The sequence below is a fragment of the Heterocephalus glaber genome, unplaced genomic scaffold, assembly GCF_053883595.1.
Source record: "Heterocephalus glaber isolate CG9 unplaced genomic scaffold, H.glaber_assembly_v1.0 deba00001733, whole genome shotgun sequence".
NCBI classification, from domain to species: domain Eukaryota; kingdom Metazoa; phylum Chordata; class Mammalia; order Rodentia; family Bathyergidae; genus Heterocephalus; species Heterocephalus glaber.
In genome coordinates this window covers 18,424,959-18,443,664 of record NW_028258444.1, presented here as the reverse complement: position 1 = coordinate 18,443,664, position 18,706 = coordinate 18,424,959, and the positions used below count along the sequence as shown (strand labels likewise).

At 41.2% G+C, this 18,706-nt stretch overlaps 1 protein-coding gene across 23 annotated transcripts in view; it reads left to right on the top strand.

Moving 5' to 3' along the window:
- The window catches only part of LOC147821516 (uncharacterized), a 59,413-nt gene extending 40,707 nt beyond the window's left edge, over positions 1-18,706 (top strand). For 6 of the 23 annotated variants that reach the window (XR_015446915.1, XR_015446914.1, XR_015446913.1 and 3 more), the window contains 2 exons: positions 625-887; positions 6,808-6,923. Coding sequence is in view for 1 of the 23 variants with exons in the window: in XM_087200029.1 (XP_087056155.1) it covers positions 720-887; positions 2,818-2,985 (336 nt within the window). In the remaining 22 variants the exon portion in view is untranslated. The other 17 variants (XR_015446933.1, XM_087200029.1, XR_015446928.1 and 14 more) reach the window with 15 other exon arrangements.

The following is an 18,706-nucleotide window of genomic DNA, read 5'->3' as shown; positions in this document are numbered from 1 at the left end:
GAGGTTCAGAAACGCTACAGGCAGCGCTGAGTGAAAAAAGGCGGTTTCTAAACCGACCAGCAAGGGCGTGGCGGCTACAGGCTCTCGGGGCCATTCGGGAATGACCTTGGTGGCCTCGGGGCGGTGGCTGCAGCTCCCAGACACAGCGCCGCCTGCTGGTGAGAAGGGACAAAGAGCTCGGCGCTCGCCCGGGAAGGAGTGGGCCTCGCACACACTGGCCGTAGCAGACGCTCGAGTGCTGCGCGTCACCCGGAGCCAAAGGGGCTGAATAACTGGCTTGGGCTCAGTCGCCTTGCCTTTCGGTCGAGAACAGAGCGCTAGAGGCCTGCGATAGTTTTGTTAGGCCATGTTTCAGCGTGTGTAACGGTTTTTAATGCTTTCTGAAGCTAAGAAGTATAAGTTTGATTTTTTAGGGTAACATTGTTATTTTAGACAAGCCTAGATAAGAGTGAAAAATAGAACCTGTTACGGATGGGTGGGCTTTCATCTATTCTTGCTTTGATGGATTTACAAAATATAAAAATCGGTTGTGAGGCAAATTGGGAAAATGAGCTGTGTCAAGCAGGAAAAATGAGATGAGTTTCAAGGTGAATTTGTCATTGCTGCCCCTCATTTTTATTCCAGGGTTGTTGCTCGCCTCTTCTGGAGTCCCTCCTCCTCTCCCCACTTCTTTTCTCTCTTCCCTCATTTGACAGCCGCCTCTGCACTCTTCTGCTTAGAACACGTCATCGTCCTCCACTGGGAGAGAATCATGGTGCCACCTTTCTCCCCCTATGGCTGAAGACCACAAGAAGATGGCAGGCTGGGCTTCTGCTCTTCAGTCAGCAGCCGCCAGGAACTGGAGCTGGAACTGGCGAGATGATGTCACGCAGCTTTTCACTGACCAGGTGCTTTCTCTTACAGAGCCTGTCTTTCACCTTGTCTGGATGACTGGTGAATAACCTTCTAGTCAGCTTCCCTTGCAGGGATTCCTAGAGCTTTAAGTGTAAGAATTCTGCATCCCGGTTTTTCTTCTAGTTAAGAGAGTAAAGATCTATAAAAGAATAATTTTTTTTTTTTTGGTACCGGGGATCGAATTCAGGTCCTTGCGCTTGCGAGGCGGGCGGCGGAACCACTGAGCTAAATCCCCGGCCCCACACACGAACAATTTCATAGATGGACACTTGGTTAGAAGTCATGCTGTTTGCCAGTTTCCTGTTTTGACATGATTCCCACCTTCCATCAGAGCAGGGCTGTGGACATTAATTATAAGTTGTGGTTCAAAAAGAGGACTCTTTCATCCAGTAGCACCGGAAACACCCAAATTAGGACTGGAAGAGAAGGGTGGACTCCTAGGTCTTGTAAGTGACTACTTGGCCTGTAGCCCTCAGTCTGGATCCAACCACATGAGTGCTGAGCCCTCAGTATTTGAAGGACAGAATAAAAGAGAGCCGTGGATATGTAGTAACTTTTAGTGACTCGGGCTGGCTCGAGGAAGAGCCCTGATATTAGTTTATCTGCAGGGAAACGAGGAGGGGAGTGCCCGTTTAAGTGTTACTGTATTATAAAAGTGACCTTCAGGGAGAGGATACATGGACAGGGCTGATAATAGTAATACTGCAGGAACACAAGGCCCTTCTTCCCCCTGGACTGCAGAACCGGAACCGAAGGTTCCTAAACTAATCCCAGGGAACAGCTCGGAGCCTCCCCTGCAGCAGTCCCCAAGGGAGTCGGCGTCTGCTCCGAGGGGGAGGGGGAGGGGCCGCGTACCCTTTGTCCTTCCTCGGAAAGGGGGCTCTGTCTCACACAGCAGCTGCTTCCGCTTCTGCGGAGGGCGGCAAAGTAAATTAATCACCAATACTGATTTGGACAGCATATTTTTGGAGCTTTGAACTCTGAAATGCAAGCTCTAACTAATTTTAGAATTCTAATATCCTCTAAGTTTTTGTTGTTGCTGGTTTTTGTTTGTTTGTTTTTTCTGTGAGCTGCAGATCAAACCCAAGTCCTTGCACTTGCTGTCTACCAGTGAGCTACACCTCAGTCTTTTTAAGGGTTTCCAGTTTGTAAAAATAATTCAGAATGTGCCCTTGCTTATCAAAATAAAATTAAAAGATCACCTTCAAAAGAGGTGGTGCATAGTGTTTTGTTTATACTTAGCCCAACAATTACTTGTTATTACAAATTTAAGAATGTGCTGGGCCGGGGGATGTAGGTCAGCGGCGGTGCACCTGCCTGGCAAGCGCAAGGTCCTGAGTTCGATCCCTGGTATGGGGCGGGGGTGGGGGGTATCCGCTCTTAGAGAGGTAGGATTTAATGAGCAGATTTGTCTGATAAGAAATCTCTTTAGCAGTAAAAGAGGGCTCTCTGAGAATCTCACCTTTTTACAATATAAGTGATATTTTTCTCCAAAGAATGTTTTAACATAGCCTCTCTAAAAGAAGAAAAACACATTTTCTGAGGTGTGGCGCTCGGGTACTGGCTCAGGAACAGGCCTGCTGCTCCCTAAGAGCCCAGCGCATCTGCTGCGGGCTGATTCTGAAACCACAGCCGACACCGCTTCCTGGACAGTTGAAGCGGCCTCTCCGGCCCAGCTGGAATTCCAGTTTGGGCTGCTGGAATGCGTTCACACACAGAAAGTGGGTTTTGTGGGTCAGAGAAAGCTTACTGGGCTCAGAAGGTTAAGAGGACACTTTGGAAACACCATGGGTTTATTTCCTGGGTATCTGTTCCCACAATAGGATCGTTTCAGTCTCTTCACAGGGCAAAGATAGTTCCTTTTCATATTTTATTTGTTTTTTCATTTCATTTGGCTGCTAAACACCCGCTCATGCCGTGCAGGAAACCGCGAGCGTCCGAGCGTCCGAGTCTTCCCGTGAAAGCCCCCAGTCGGTGGGGTGGCGGCTCTGGTCAGCTCTGGGGCTTCTTTTCCTTCCTGCCCTCCGGGAGAAGCGAAAGTCGCCCGACCAGGAAACCAGCCCCAGGGGCGCTGAAGGAGAGAGGATCTAATGGCTCCAGCTCTCTAGGTGACGCCCAGGCAGGCTTCTAAAAATAATTCTGAAGCTAGATACTGAATAAATGAGCAGATATTCCTCATCTATTAAACTAATTAATTAATTTTTGGGTACCAGGGATCAAACTCGGTTCCTTACACTTGTGAGGCAGGCGGTGGAACCTCTGGGCTAAATCCCCGGCCTAAAGTACTTTAATTAAAAAAATTGTGACCACTGTGAGAGTAAGACGTTTGTACGATCTATAAATTTTACTCATACTCAGCAGGGTGATGAACGTGGTAGGGAATACTTGCTTTTTAAAATTCGATAAAGGGGCCGGGGATTTAGCTCAGTGGTTCTACCGCCTGCCTTGCAAGTGCAAGGACCCGAGTTGGATCCCTGGTACAAAAAAAACAAAAAACAAAAAACAAAAATGCATTAATAGCCAAGCATGGTGGTGCACGCCTGTAATCCCAGCACTCTGGGGGGCTAAAACCACCCTGTATAATTTAGCAATTTAACAAGAGCCTGTCTCAAAATAAACAATGTTTTTAAAAAAGGGCAGCCGAGGTCGCTCAGTAAGAAGCTCCTGGGTTCAATCCCCAGCACCTCCCCTCTCCAGGCAGGAAAGGAACAATGAATGGATGTGGTCTAATCTGGAGATTCAGCTTAGTCTTTAATTGTCATTTGTGAGGAAACTGGAGAGTGACACTTTGTAGACAGACTACACTGTGGGGATGTTGCAATTTATCTGAATGATAATAGTAACAGCCAGCATTGCTACATACCGGAAATACACTTTGTACTTGACATTTAAACCTCATTCCACCCCACCCGGAAGTTTTTCTTGTTAGTACTACCCTTTTTTACATATTACAAAACATTACACAAGTCATATAATTTATCAATAGTCACGTAAGGACTACTCCAGCTTTTAGCCATTCTCCAGTGCTTTGGGACACAATGCTGCACCGAGTCATCTACTAATGGCATTTGTAGCTGCATTCATTAAACACCCTTCTCTGAGCCTCATGATAGGTCTGATGGGAGGAAGAGAAGAAAGGAGGAAAGGGGCCGAGCAAGCACAGTTCACAGTTCACACAGTTCAATTTCCTGGGTTTGCTGCTACTTGTAATCTGTGCCCCCCCCGCCCCGCCCCTCTCACTGGGTGGGCATTGAACCCAGGGACCCTTTACCACTGAGCTATACCCCAAACCTTCTTATTGTGAGACAGGGTTTTGGTAAATTGCCCAAGTGGGACTGGAACTTCTGATCCTCCTGCCTTGGCCTCCTAAGTAGCTGGGATTACAGGCCTGCATCACCGTCCCCAGCTCTATTATCTCTTCTGTATACAGAGTAAATGTGTGTGTGTGGGGGGAGTAAATGTGGACTAGGTGGTTCAAAAGAAAGAAAAAAAAATTTGCTAAAATATTGGGAGACTGAGAGCTATCAAGTCTACAACATCTAGATAATGTTCTGTGGGCCCTGGGCTTCACTTCCACACTCACTGTGGTGGGTCCTTGCTATTTTTACTTCCTGTCTTGTGTGTTGTTAGCAACACTCCAATCAACCACAGAACCTGTATCTGTCTCTACCTGTCCCATGAGTACAAGTATAGTTAAATGTTGAGTTGTTATGCCATTAAGGAACTTTGAAAGCATAGGTTAGGTAGAGAGAAAACAGTGAAAATGACAGTGCATGAAATGCCAGAGCTATGTGAAATGCAGTTTAGAAGAATGAATTATATTTAGATCTACTGACATGAAAAGAACTCCATAAGGCATTTTTTTTTTTAAAAAAGCAAGTTGAGAACAAAAAGTAGAGAATGACACTGTTTATGTTTTGTAAAGTCATACAAAGCAATAGTACACACACACACACACACACACACACACACTATACAAACACAGATAGAAAACAGTTTGATAATAGTGGTTTTTCTGGGAAGAGGACTGGATTAGGGGTGAAGTGGTGGTAATGGCAAACATTTTCTTTATCATTTTATAAGATAATTTACTCTTATAAAAGATATGTAAAAGAAAAGAAATAAAACAGTGATGCTGTTAGAAAATAAAAGGTTTTCAACACACAGTAAAGTGGTACAAATACACCAATCTAAAAACATTGCTCCGGCCGGGGATTTAGCTCAGTGGTTCCACCACCTGCCTAGAAAGTGCAAGTTCCCGAGTTTGATCCCTGGTACCAAAATAAATAAATAAATAAATAAATAAAATAAAAACATTGCCCCATTGATGTCCGTAAGAGACCTATTGGTGGGGCCAGGGATTTAGCTCAATGGTTCCATCGCCTGCCTCGAAAGCTCAAGTCCCAAGTGTGATCCACGGTACCAAAAAAAAAAAAAGACCTACTAGTTAGATTAATCATTGATTAGAAGAGTTCTTGTATTTTTTTTTTTTAGAAGAGTTCTTGTATTGACATTATTATGAATTTCATGATTTTTAAAAATTTAATATCTCATCACTACCACAAATATGGTCCCAAGATTGGAACTAGAGGACTTGAGTTCAAGGCCTGACTGTGCATTTCTTTGTAACATTGGCCCAACGTCTGTTTCAACAAAATGGAGAGAATAGTAACATTTTACAGAATCCTGGGAGGATTCAGTGAGAAAACGAATAAAAAATAACATCAAACCCAGGCAGACTGATGCTTATAAATTACAAATTGTGCTTATTTTTATCTCTTCCCATTCTCTCCCTCCCACTTCACAGCATTATTTTTCTCTCATCTTTAAGATGTCTGACTGTCCCACATTGAGGCAGAGATAAATTCTTAAACCATTAACCTTCAGTATAATATTTGCTGCTAATAAATAGAACTCTCATATTTGAGACTTTACATTATGCAGAGGCATGTTTTTTAGGCTTAGGTGCCTGTGTTTGTGTATTTATTTTAAAGAATATACTTATTTAATTGAATTTATAAAATATTTCTTTTCCTTATGAAACCCAATTTTGATGCAAGAACTACAATATCCAAATCAGAGAGGTCATTTAAAGTACAAGCCAAAAACATAATTCAATTTTTTTTGTATCTTAAAATATGCTTGTCATCTTAAACAAAATTTTAGGCTGTTATGAAATTTTAAGAATCCAATTTTAACTGTTATAAGAAAAAGAATTGCAAAAATAATAAGAAATACTAATGCCATAGATATAATTAAATTCAAAAAATGGACAAATTCATAAATATCAATTGCATGCACATTATACCATGTCTAAAGCCACAGATGATATAACTATTTTCCATTACATTCTCACCTTTGAAACAGAGCCAGGTTCTCCTCTGCTTTTGCTGGACGTATATGAGTTAAAAGGTTCAGGGACCTGGAGAGTCCCGATGGAGTAAACAGGAATCCAGTTAGAGATGTTTTACAGTCTGAGTTCAGGAAGGATCCGTTTGAAGGAACCATTTTCAAGCACACAAAGCACACATGTCTCCCACGCTCCTCCACCTCATTAAACTGGGCTGTCATTTCAGAGCTGGGCGCCCATTGTTCACTTTCTTCTACTCTAATTAGATTTGACAGATTGCTCTTTCTGGCTAGACTGGCTGTTGCCAAGAACAGAGAGAAGAAATGAGGTTGACCTTGTCATGATGCCCTAGGGACAGTGCCCCCCATCTCAGTTTGCAGATCACAGAAATGCATCCTCAGCAGCCTCCAGTCTGTTTTCCTTCTCCTTTAGCCTCGTACATGCCCCTGGCAGTCTAGTGCCACTGAATTTTCTTACTTTCAGCCTAGGTGGGCTGTGGAAATGGAGTAAGTAGTGCTTTAATATTTTTAATAATAATACTCTGCCCTTTGTTTTTTCTATAGGCCTCAGGTGCAGAGGGGTAGGAAGACCAACCAGATTTCTAAAGAAAAAGATACTTCAGACCCTCCCAGGAACTGGAAAATATTGATTGCTTGATTAAATAAAGCTTGAGAATTCATGTGTCTGAAGCAATTTTTTTCAGGCTGCCCTGTTTCCATATCTGTAAAACATTATTAATAAATTTTGATCCTTTACTGTATCAAACATGTTACATTAGTATTATGTAAGGCTTAGATAACAAAATAATAGAAAAATAAAATAATAGAGCTGAAAGTGATCTTAGAGATCATCCAGTCTAATAGTTTTGTTTGAGAGATTAAAAAACACAGACCTAAAAAAAATTAAGCAAAAAACACAGACCAGGGCCAGGGATTTAGCTCAGTGGTTTCGCCACCTGCTGCGCAAGTGAAAGGATCTGAGTTCGATCCCCGGCACCAAAAAAAAAAAAAAAAAAAACACAGACCAAAAGAGGGAAGTGACGTGCACACCATCATGATATTAGTTAATAGATTTTATTTTATTATTTTATCATCACTTCTCGGCCTTTTGGCTAAGATCAAGTGTTACTATTTTATGTTTTTGGTACTGGGGATTGAACTTGGGATCTTGCTCTTGTGCGGCAGGTGGCAGAACCACTGAGCTAAATCCCCGGCCCAGTTAATAGATTTTAAATGGTTGATAATGAACGACAGTTTGCTAATTGGCTTTGGCAATAGCCTGCTTTTTTCCAGGTATTCTCTCCTTGATGATATACTATATTGGTGGGAAAGCAACTCTTTGCTGAGGAAGGAATTCCCTTCACCCCAGGACTGTATTTTCAGAAATGCTTCTCTTTACTGAGCACTCAGTGGTCTTGTAACAGAATCTGAGTCACCAAATGCCACAGGACTTTCAGAGGGACACAGGCTGGAGTTTTGGGCCTTGCTGTAAATAGGAGTGGCCCTGCCTCTGCCCCAGCCTTGGCTGTCCCCTGTAGCAGCTGTTCAAGAGCTGTGAGCAAGAGTGACTGAAAGTTCCATTTGGGACAAATTTAGTGCTTATGAGGTTATCATGTAAACCCATTTATTTATTGTGCATTTGCTACACAGCAGTCAGATGGAGAAGTGGGATCGGGTAGGGTTTGGCCTGCATAGTATAAGAAGCAATCACCAGGTCCAGGGATTTAGCTCAGTGGTTTTGCTGCCTGCTGTGCAAGCACAAAGACCTGAGTTCAATCCCTGGTACCAAAAAAAGAAAAAGAAAAAAAGAAGCAATCACCAAAGATGGATTGAACTTTCAGGTAGAAGTCAGAGGAAACATTACATGAAGAGGAAGAAATTTGGACCTTATCTTGGTAGCTCATAGGAATAATTGAAGAGTTTTAATAAGGGAAGTGCCTGGTGTGGTGGTGCACACCTGTAATCCCAGCACTCAGGAGGCTGAGGCAGAAGGATTGCTGAGAGTTCAAGGCTAGCCTGGGCTACATAGTGAGACCCTGGCTGAAAGAAAGAAAGAAAGAAAGAAAGAAAGAAAAAGAAAGAGAAAGAAAGAGAAAGAAAGAAAAGAAAAGAAAGAAAGATCCAAAGTACCTTTTAGAATGATGGCTCTGATGGTGGTATGGAAGATGGTTTAGAGGGTAGATGGGAAGGAGCAATACTCCAGGCAGGGAAGCTAAGAAACCACTGAATATATATATATTTTTTCTTTTTTGACATGGGGTCTTGCTATGTTACTTAGGCAGGCTTTAAGCGATCCTACTACCTCAGATTTCCACATGGAGAGGAATAGAGGATTGCTGACAACACCATAGAACTATACAGCTGAGACAAGACAGCTGACCTAATCACTTCAAGTCAATGAGAAGGATAAAAGGGAGGGAATTGTTTAGTTTCTAAGAGACTTCAACTACCTGTGAGGAAGTATACAACTAGGTACAATGTGTGGGTCTTGTTTGGACCCTGATTAAAACAGACCAAGTGTAAAGAGAATCTTTAGGAGACAGAATTAGATGATATTAATGAATTAGTATTAATAGAATTTTTTTTTTTTGTACCGGGGATCGAGCTCAGGTCCTTTCGCCTGATGAATCAGTGTTAATTTTGTTAGGTACCATAATGTTATTGTCATAGCATAATAAAACAGCATATTGAAGTGTTGATGGGTAGGATATTATGATGTCTGGTTTGCTTTTAAACCTTTACAAAAAATAGACAAAGTAACCATGGCAAAAAAATTAATGATCAAATCCAGATGATGGCTATGTGGGGCTCGTTATTCTTCATGTATACTTCAAAGTTTTCAGATAAAAATTTAACATTTTAGGCAAAAGATAATGAAATCCTAAATTAAAGGAGTTACGCTGGGAATACAGTGGTAGAGCACTTGCTTAGCATGGGCAAGGCCCTGGGTTTGATCCCCAGCACAGCCCCCTCTGCCCCACAAACAAAAAGATTGTTGTGGGAAAGAATAAAGACAGAATTAATAACACTCAGTGACTGATTAAATGTAGTTATTGAAAATGAAAAGTTGAAATGATTTCCAGGCTCTTGGTTGGGTTTGCATGGGGTTAGCAAGGAGTGGCTTCCACACATCTAGGCAAGCTGAGTCCAGCGGTGTGATCAAATGTCTTCTGCTCAGGGAGACTTAAAGAAGTGAGGAGGGTGCATTCTGTACAGAGATGAAAAATAGAAGAAAGTTTATGAGGGACCAAAGCTTCCAAAATGCAATGATGGAGGTTTTGGAGAATCAGGACAGCAGGAGATTCTTTCGGCTTCTGACGGATAGATCTCATGATCCTCTTCACTGGTGTCCCAGCTATAATTCTCAGAGCTGGGGATATAGCTCAGTGGTAAAGTGCTTGCATGCCTAACATGTACAAGGACCTGGGTTCGATCCCTAACACCACAAAAGAAAACCCAGACAAGTGTGGTGTGCACACTTGTGATCCCAGCACTCTGGAGGCTGAGGTGGGAGGATTGAGTTCCAGGCAGCCTGAAATACACATTGATACAATGTCCCAAAAAACAAACAAAAAATTCCAAATATATAATAAATATGATTCTCTCCACTCCATGTGGTCTTGCTGGTATCATATCCAAAAATGTTTATGGAATGTCTTGAACACAACACACCATTGTGGCTTAAAGATTTTTCTTTCTTTCTTTCTTTCCTTTTTTTTTTTTTTTGATACTAGAGATCAAATTCAGGACCTTGTGCTTGCAAGGCAGGCAGCGGAACCACTGAGCTAAATTCCCAGCCCTGAAAGATTTTTCTTTAGCTCCTAATACTGTACCTATTGAGTTAGATATAGTATAGGTAGGTGTTTAAAACTCTTCTTTCTTTCTTTTTCTTTTTGGTACCGGGGATCAAACTTGGGACGTTGTGCTTTCGAGGCAGGGAGCAGCACCACTGAGCTAAAACCCTGGCTTTAAAACCCTTTTGTATTCTGGTCCCAGTCTGCTTTCTTCTGTCTGATCCAAAAGTTTTCTTTGGTTGCTTCTTGGATTTTGTTTTACTTTTCTTTTCATGAATATCCCTTCCAAGATAGTAGGTTATTTGCTATTCTCTGAACAAATGAATTATATGAAATACTACAGAAAAGGCGCTGAGAAATATCTGGCCTATACTACTAGCAGCCCTCAGCAGATGTTAGTGTTTGGACATTGGGCTATTTATAATTCCGTTCATTTCATGCAGTTTTTCCTCTAAAGTCTCTTTCTGCCTGTCTTCATGTCATGTAACAAGATTCAAATCAGATGTCTTCTATTCTAGGAAATCTTTCCTGAGTTCTCAGCCCAGGCTGGGGGTACCTTTGTCTGGGATTCTATAGTACCATGCCTCTCTTGATGCTTAGCCTATTAGATGTGTTTAGATCTCAGTTTTCCCCATGACAGCATAAGTTTTCTGAAGATCAATGCTGTACTTTTTTATATATTCATGTAAAACTGTACCTAGCACAGACTATGGTTTTAAGTATGCTATTTTTTTTTCTTAATCTATTGGGGGCCAGGGATTTAGCTTAGTGGCACAGTGCCTGCTTGCAAGCTCAAGGTCCTGAGTTCAATCCCCAGTACCGGAAAAACAACAACAACAATCTATTGGGCAGAACGTTACTCCCTTTCCTCTTTAACTGAATTTTTATGTGATATATGATATAGTTTCTTATATATATTATACTCTCACTCTATTTGTACTGAGTTTCACGGGATGTTGTTTTTTGCCACTCCAATGTCTCTTCCTGTACTTTCCATAATAGGTCTGGTTTTCTTTGAGAATTTTCTGCTCTGAAGACAAAGACAAGGCCTAAATCAGCCAGTTGATCCCAATCCTGTGGCCTCACTATTGGTTTGAGGTAAAGTATGTGCTCTAAGTTTTACTAATCATTAAGTTTCAGGACTTTTGTCTTTGCTGAAAGAGGAGTCATATTTTCTCCTTCTCTCTCTCTCTCTCTCTCTCTCTCTCTCTTTTGTAAAGGGCTGTTGTGGTCCTTTTGATACCACAAGGGAGAAGTATGTTGGAGAAAAAAGCCAAAACATGGAGGAGAACACAGCTAACATAGGGAGAAACAGAGTCCTGGTGATAGAAACAGAGCTCATGAATCCAGCCATACTTGAAAAGAAAACTACTACTTGTCAGTTTGTATTGAGTTTTCTGTTATTTGCAACAAAACCATCTTAACTGATATAATATTTATAGGTACTTAGTAGATTGCTTGACACGTGAAACTATTCAATAAATGTGTTTAATAGAAAAATAGGTAAGTTGCTGGGAGAAACAGCAAATATTTTTTCTATAGGGCAATTTATTTACAGCCTTAAAAAGATCAGCCTTCTGGATGATGGTGGTGATGGTGCACAAGAATGTGAATGCAGTCAGTGCCACTGAAGGGCACACTCAAAGTTATTAACATAAACTTTACGTTATATATATTTTATCATAATCAAAATGAAAGAAAAATATCCTTAGATCTGAAATAAAGGATTAGCATCCATGGTGGTGCATCAGGCTAACTGGCACAGGGGACTGAGGCAGTGGATTCACTAGTTTGAGGCCAGCTTGGGGAATTTAGGGAGACCCTGTCTCAAAATAAAGCCACCAAAGGGGGTGGGGTGGAGATGCAGCTCAGCATAGCCTGGATTTAATCCCTGGTACTGAAAAAAGTAGCAGATAACACATGAAATAACAGTCAGGAAGTCCTGCTGCACAGTACCAATAGAAATGTATCATTACCACCTTGGAAATGTATACTAGGGAAATAATTAGGTAAGTACAAAAAGTATGGCCATAAGAGCATTACTTATAATATCAATATAGGTTAGTTAATAAAAGTATGATACATTAAAATAATGGAATGTCATTAAAGTAGATTTATATGCTACTTCTTATAACCACATGATCAAAAATGTTAGAATTAGAGGGCCAGGGATTTAGCTCAGTGGTTTCGCCGACTGCCTTGCAAGCACAAGGACCCAAGTTCAATCCCTGGTACCAAAAAAAAAAAAAAAAAAAAAATTAGAATTAGAGCCAGGATTTAGCTCAGTGGTGCCACACACCTGCCTCACAGGTCCAAGGTCCTGAGTTTGATCCCCAGTACTGGAAAAAAAAAATAGAATTATATTATCAAATAGTTTCACAAAAATAACACCAGACTTTTTTTTCTTGCTGCTGTGATTGAACTGAAGGCTTGCTCTATCACTGAGCTACATCCTCAGCCCCAGGACTTTTTATAAGGATTATAAATTGGAGACAATGAATTGAAAGAAAGAATGTCATTCATAACTTGTAGGCGATAAACTGCTCACTCAAAAAAACCTTATCGGGGCCAGGGATTTAGCTCAGTGGTTCTGCCACCTGCCTCAAAAGCACAAGGTCCTGAGTTCGATCCCCAGTACCCCAAAAAACCAAACCATATTTCATTAAATTTTAGACATCATTGGTTATAAGATGCTTCCTGATTTTAGTGGCATTAAAATGTTTTAAAATTTTGTGTTAGTATCAACCAAATACAGTATGTTGAGGAGCAGAAAATTGTACATGGTGAGAGAAATGGAATGATGAGAAATAGGACCATGAAGTCCATTAGATATACTCAGAGGAAAAGTGCCTTGTAATTTAAAGATTAAAATTACACCTAGTGAAAAGGAACTAATGAGAGGCTTTGAGGAGGTGTATATGGTCACAAAAACATGCCCTAAAGATCAATTCTGTAAGTAAAAGAAGCAACCAATTCTCCCTACTAATTTGGACACTATATAATTTGATAACAATTAATTTACACATGTGAGCTTGCTTTCTTTGTTTTTTTCTGAAGTAGAGGTTTTTGCTTCCCCTTCCCTGTTTTAAAAAGATGTCACACAGCTAAAGAGATTTAAAAAAGAAAGGGTATAGGAACAACGGATTGTTAGTACTCAAGGAGAAGAGTCAAATTGTCTGCATTTTCCATGTAAACAGAATATAAGGCACTCAGGACTCTCCTAAAGATGTTCTTCGCCTCTTCCTATCTTGTTCAAAGCTTTCAGAAAGTGTTTTCTGCTATATAAGATGCAACCACTTCTATCCAAGCAGCTTCAGACTCACAAGTTAAGAATCTGACCAGCTGTCCATGGAGAAGGAGGCTAAAAAATGTCAAGTATTTTCTCTCTCACACAGATTTCAATGTTTAGCATACACCACATATATACACATAGCTTTTTCTTTCTCCTTTTTTTTTTTTTGGTGCCAGGGATCAAACTCAGGACCTTGTTCTGGCGAGGGAGGTGCAGCACCACTGAGCTAAATCCCCAACCCTACATAGCTTTTTCTTTATTTTCCTTGGTATTATTTTTCCTCCCCTGAAGATAAAGTGTTCTTCATTATTACTTTGATTCACAATAAGTTCAAGTCAGGCCCAGGTCGATCACCTCCAGCAATTGCTGTATCTAGAACATCACCAGAAAGTCCTTCCATACGCCTGTAATCCCAGCATTCTGGGAAGACAAGGTAGGAGAATTATAAATTTAAGTCCAACTTGGCCAATTTAGTGACTTAGCAAGGGCTATGGATGTAACTGAGTACAAAGGGCCGAGGTTCAATCCTCAGTACTAATAAAAACAACAAAACAAAACAAACAAATAAACACTATCTTTCAACTTGATACAATTATCATAGACAGAGGGACTTTAAAAAAAACAAACAGCAAAATCCATTGGCAAATAAATTTACATCACAGGAAGCCAAACCTAGAAGGAAACTCAAAGAATATCTAAGCCCTGAAATTCCTAACCTTTGGTAAACAACAAACTCATCTCTGAGCTGGAAAAATATCTCTGGGCTGAGGAACCAGGGTTGTATTGTGAAAATAAAAGGTAAAATCATGATGTAAACAACCTTGAAAGAATTTCTAAAAATGGAGTAGGGAGGCCATTAGGGAAGCAGGACTTCATGATTCAAACTGCCATCTATGAAGTGACCTTTGGTACTTTTTCCTTTGACTGCGGGCATTTGAAACAGGTAATGCCATTGTGCCCGGGAGACTCAAGTTACACATCTTTATCAGACTCCTGGTTTCTGGACATTTTAACTGAGTAAGTACATTCTTTTCTTTAGCTTAATCAGTCACATAGTTCCTGTCACACAGCCTGTCTCCTCAATTCCATTCAGTTTCCCCACAAAATACTTTTTACTGCTTTGTAATAAAACTACATTGTTTGCTCACATAAGCTCCTACCTACCCTGCCTTCTTCAAAACACTGATTTGGAGCTCTCTGGATCTGTATTCCCTGAATTGCCCTTCCTGAGACCTCAAAGTCCTTTTTACATTTGCAGTTTCTGAGTCTGGACGATTGACAGTGTATTTTTCAGCAAGCTCCACGCTCCTGTACATTAAAAGCTGAAACTCACTGTTCTCATCCTTATTTTACAGAGATGGAAATCAGTGGTGGCCCAGAGATTGATAACTTGTCTAAAATCACACATGTAGTTAAAAGAATCAAGATCAGAACTCAAGCTAAGGCATGGTGGTTTATGCCTGTAGACTCAGCAACTCAACAGACTGAGCCAAGAGGATCACAAGTTCAAGGCTAGCCTGGATAACTTAGTGGGACCTGGCCTCAAAATAAAAATTTAAAAGGCTGGGGTGTAGCTTAGTGGTGGCGTTACTGGAGCTCTGGGGTGCTGTATGTTCTTTCCAAAGATTTTTTTCCAGGTTCTTGTCCTGAACAAAGAATTGAGTAAGAAACACAAAAAAAGGTAGTGAGGTTTTACATTTATTTATTTAGGTACCGGGGATCGAACTCAGGACCTTGAGCTTGGGAGGCAGGTGCAGCGCCACTGAGCTAAATCCCCGGCCCAGTTTTACATTTCTTAAAGGTAGGAAAAGAAGTTTGCTCTGCAGAGTGACAGAGAGGACAGTGGTTATGAGCCGAACAGCCAGTATCTGGTACCTCCCACTCCTCAGGCTGACTAGGCCATCCTATCAAAAAGCCTGCCTGAGGGCTGGGAATTTAGCTCAGTGGTTCCACTGCCTGCTTTGTAAGTGCAAGGACTTGAGTTCAATCCCGGTACCAAAACAAAAACAAAAACAAAAACAAAAACAAAACCTGTTTGATTTTACACCAGAAGAACTGAAGATAGCATTCTCTGATTGGCCCCAGGTGCAGGGCTTGGTTCTGTGCATGTGTCCTGGATCTCTGTGATTGGTAGGTCATGCCCACTTGGCCAGATGCCTGGCTATGCCCTAATCTCCAGCCTCAATGGGGTTCCCTTGGGTTTGATCCCCAGAACTGCATCCTTGTTCCCGATTCCAAGTCTTTATCCTTACACTATCATTCTGACCTCCTGGCTGCTCTCCAAATATTTATTTCATCATAATACATTTAAAAACATGTTGGGCTGGGGATTTAGCTCAGTGGTTCCATTGCTTGCCTTGCAAGCACAAGGACCCCAGTTTGATCCCTGGTACCAAAAAACCAAAACAAACAAACAAACAAACAAAATAAATAAAAACTTGTAGTTTATTTAAGCATAGTGGTGCAGGCCACTATGTAGCAGGCCACTATGTAGCTACTCAGGAGGCTGAGGAAGGAAGATTGCCATTTCTAGTGTAGCCTGAACAATGTAGGGAGATCCTGTCTTCCAAGAAAAAAGAGAAAGGTGTGAGCCAGGAGCAGTAACACATGCCTGTAACCCTAGCACTGAAGGTGGCTGAGGCAGAAAGGTTGAAAGTTGAAGTTCTCCTTGAACAACCTAGCAAGACCCTGTCTCAAAATAAAAAATAAACAGAGCTGGGGTTGTAGCTCAGTGGTAGTGTTCCTAGATTTAATCCCCAATATCAAAAAGATAAACAAAATAATAAAAAGTATAGTTAAGCCATTGGTCATTTAATAACAAAAACATGGAGTTGTAAGATTTAGACTTCATGAAAGAAGCCAGTCACAAAAGACTACACACACTTCTGATTCCATTGATGTGAAATGTCCAGAACAGGTAACTCCAAGTGCAAGGACCAGAGTTCGATCCCCGGTACCAAAAAAAAAAGCAGATTAGTGATTGCCAAGAGCAGGGGGTAGGGATGGAAATGGAATGATGAAAATATTCTAAAATCGATTGTGGTGATGGTGTATTACACAACTCTGTGAATATAATAAAACCAGTGAATTGTACAATTTCAAAACTTGAAGGGTCAGGGATGTAGCTCAGCACAGCACCTACTTGGCAAGTGTGAGGTTCAATTCCCAGTACCAAAACCAAACAAACAACAACAACAAGAAACTTATGGGTGTGTTGGCACATGCCTGAAATCCCAGCACTCGGGAGGCTGAGGCAGGAGGATCCCCGTGAGTTTGAGGCCCGTCTGGGCTACACAATGAGACCCTGTCTCAAACCAAACCAAACCGAACCAAACCAAAACTCAAGTTATACGGCAAGTGAATTTCATCTCAATAAAGCTGTTAAAAATAACACCTATTGGATTTTGAAAGTTAATTTAAAATGTTCACCAAATTCATTCTTCAACATTTCTGTAAAATAAGTAGCCAGTCTCTAACTGGGTCTTCTCCTTAAGCATAGCTCTCTCTGGGGCTCACACCTGTAATCTCAGCATAGGACAGGGGAAGGCTGAGGCACAAGGATTGAGAGTTTGAGACCAGCCTTAGCCACATACCAAGACTGTGTCACAAATAAAGAAAAAAGAAAAAAACCCACAGTTCTCCCTGTTGCATTTTCCTGCTTCCCATGCACTCATCAGCAGATTAATCATCCCGGAACTCAGGCTGGCTCTCAGGATTTTCCTCCCTTCCACCAAACTCTGTGCCTTTGCCAACATGGTTGCCTCCACTGAGAAGTCCAGTTAGTGTTAGTACCCATCCCATGTGTCACCTCTTCAGGGGCCTTTCCTTCCCACCTCACGGGAGTTGGTCTGACTCCCTGGGTGTGAGTGGTGACATTATAACCAAATGTTTTGATACCACATGACAAAGGTCATCAGTCCTCCAATTTGGGATCTTGGATCCTTACCACCAACCGGTTACCTTTTGGACTAAACTAATGCCACATTTAATTTTCCTTATCACAGGACCCAAGAACTAGACTATACTCATTATTATTATTGTTGTTATTATTTTGCTTTCTTCTGTCCATTATGCTATCCCTTTCCTCCCCCTTTCTCCATCTCCTCACTGATATCTCCCTCCATGGCCCCTCCCTTCATACTTGGATAATACTCGCTGAATATTTAGGACTCTGGGAAAATGTCATCTCTGCCAGGAAGGCTTCTCTAACATCTCTCCTCACCTGTAGTTAGGACGTGGCTGAATGAAAGTAATGGTCAGAGAAATTGACACATTTGAAAATGTTTACTCCTTAATGTGAAATACACGTAAAAGCAAATCATAGGAGCCAGTCTGAACCTCTTCATCAGAGTGTGCCCTCTTCAGCTGCTCAAAAACAAAAACAAGTCATAAATTACAAAGACCAAACAGGAGCTGGGAGTTTAATTCTGTGGTAGAGCACTTTCCTAGCATGTGAAGCCCCTGGATTTGATCTTCAGCATCAGAAAGAAAAGAGAGAGAGAATAAAGATCAAACAGAATAAGCAGTGAATTTGAGACTAAGGATTAATAACAATTTAATTTTATATATGTGTTTTCATGGTTTACGTTATTTGCAATTTTAGTATATGTGCTGCTGAAGTGAGCACTGCAATTTTAATAAGATTGATTCTCTGTATCCTGCCAAACTCAACCTTAAACATCCCTTTAATAATACTGCTTTAATGATTCAGGGACTTGCTCCTTGCTAATGTTCTTTGCTAATGCTCCGAGCCTAAATTCTGTTTTGCTGTCAAGATTTTCATAGCTGGTCCAGCCCTTCTGTCAGCCCTGTCCAGCTGCAGTCAGAATGGCTGCTTTATCCTCTAGGACAAGGTCTTTTTACTCCAGCATTTAGTACTTCTGTCACCCCCTTATCTGTGATGGTCTTTTCCTCATGCACATCTCAGGGATTATTTAAGGCTCTGGTTCAGAGTTTATTTCTCCATGCAATCCTGCCTGCCCAGTCTGTGCCTCCATGGGCGCTCTGAATTCCTGACATTCATAGTTGATAGCATCCAATTTAGCACTTAATTGCATATGCTCATCTTACATAATTTACTGTTGTTTTAATGTGGGTTGCTCATGTTTCCCTCAACTAGATTATATATTTAGTGAGGGTAGGAACTATAATTTATACTTCTTTGAAATTATAAGCTCTGAAATTAGACTGTGCTCAGTCCTTGCTCTACAGACTTGCTATGCGGCATTACGCAAATGGCTAACTTCTCCCTCAATGTCCTTGTTCCCAGCATTTATTTATTTTTTTGTGGTACTAGGGATTGAACTCAGGACATTGCCTTTGCCAGGCAGACATGGCGCCACTGAGCTACATCCCCAGGCCCTGTTCCAGCATTTAA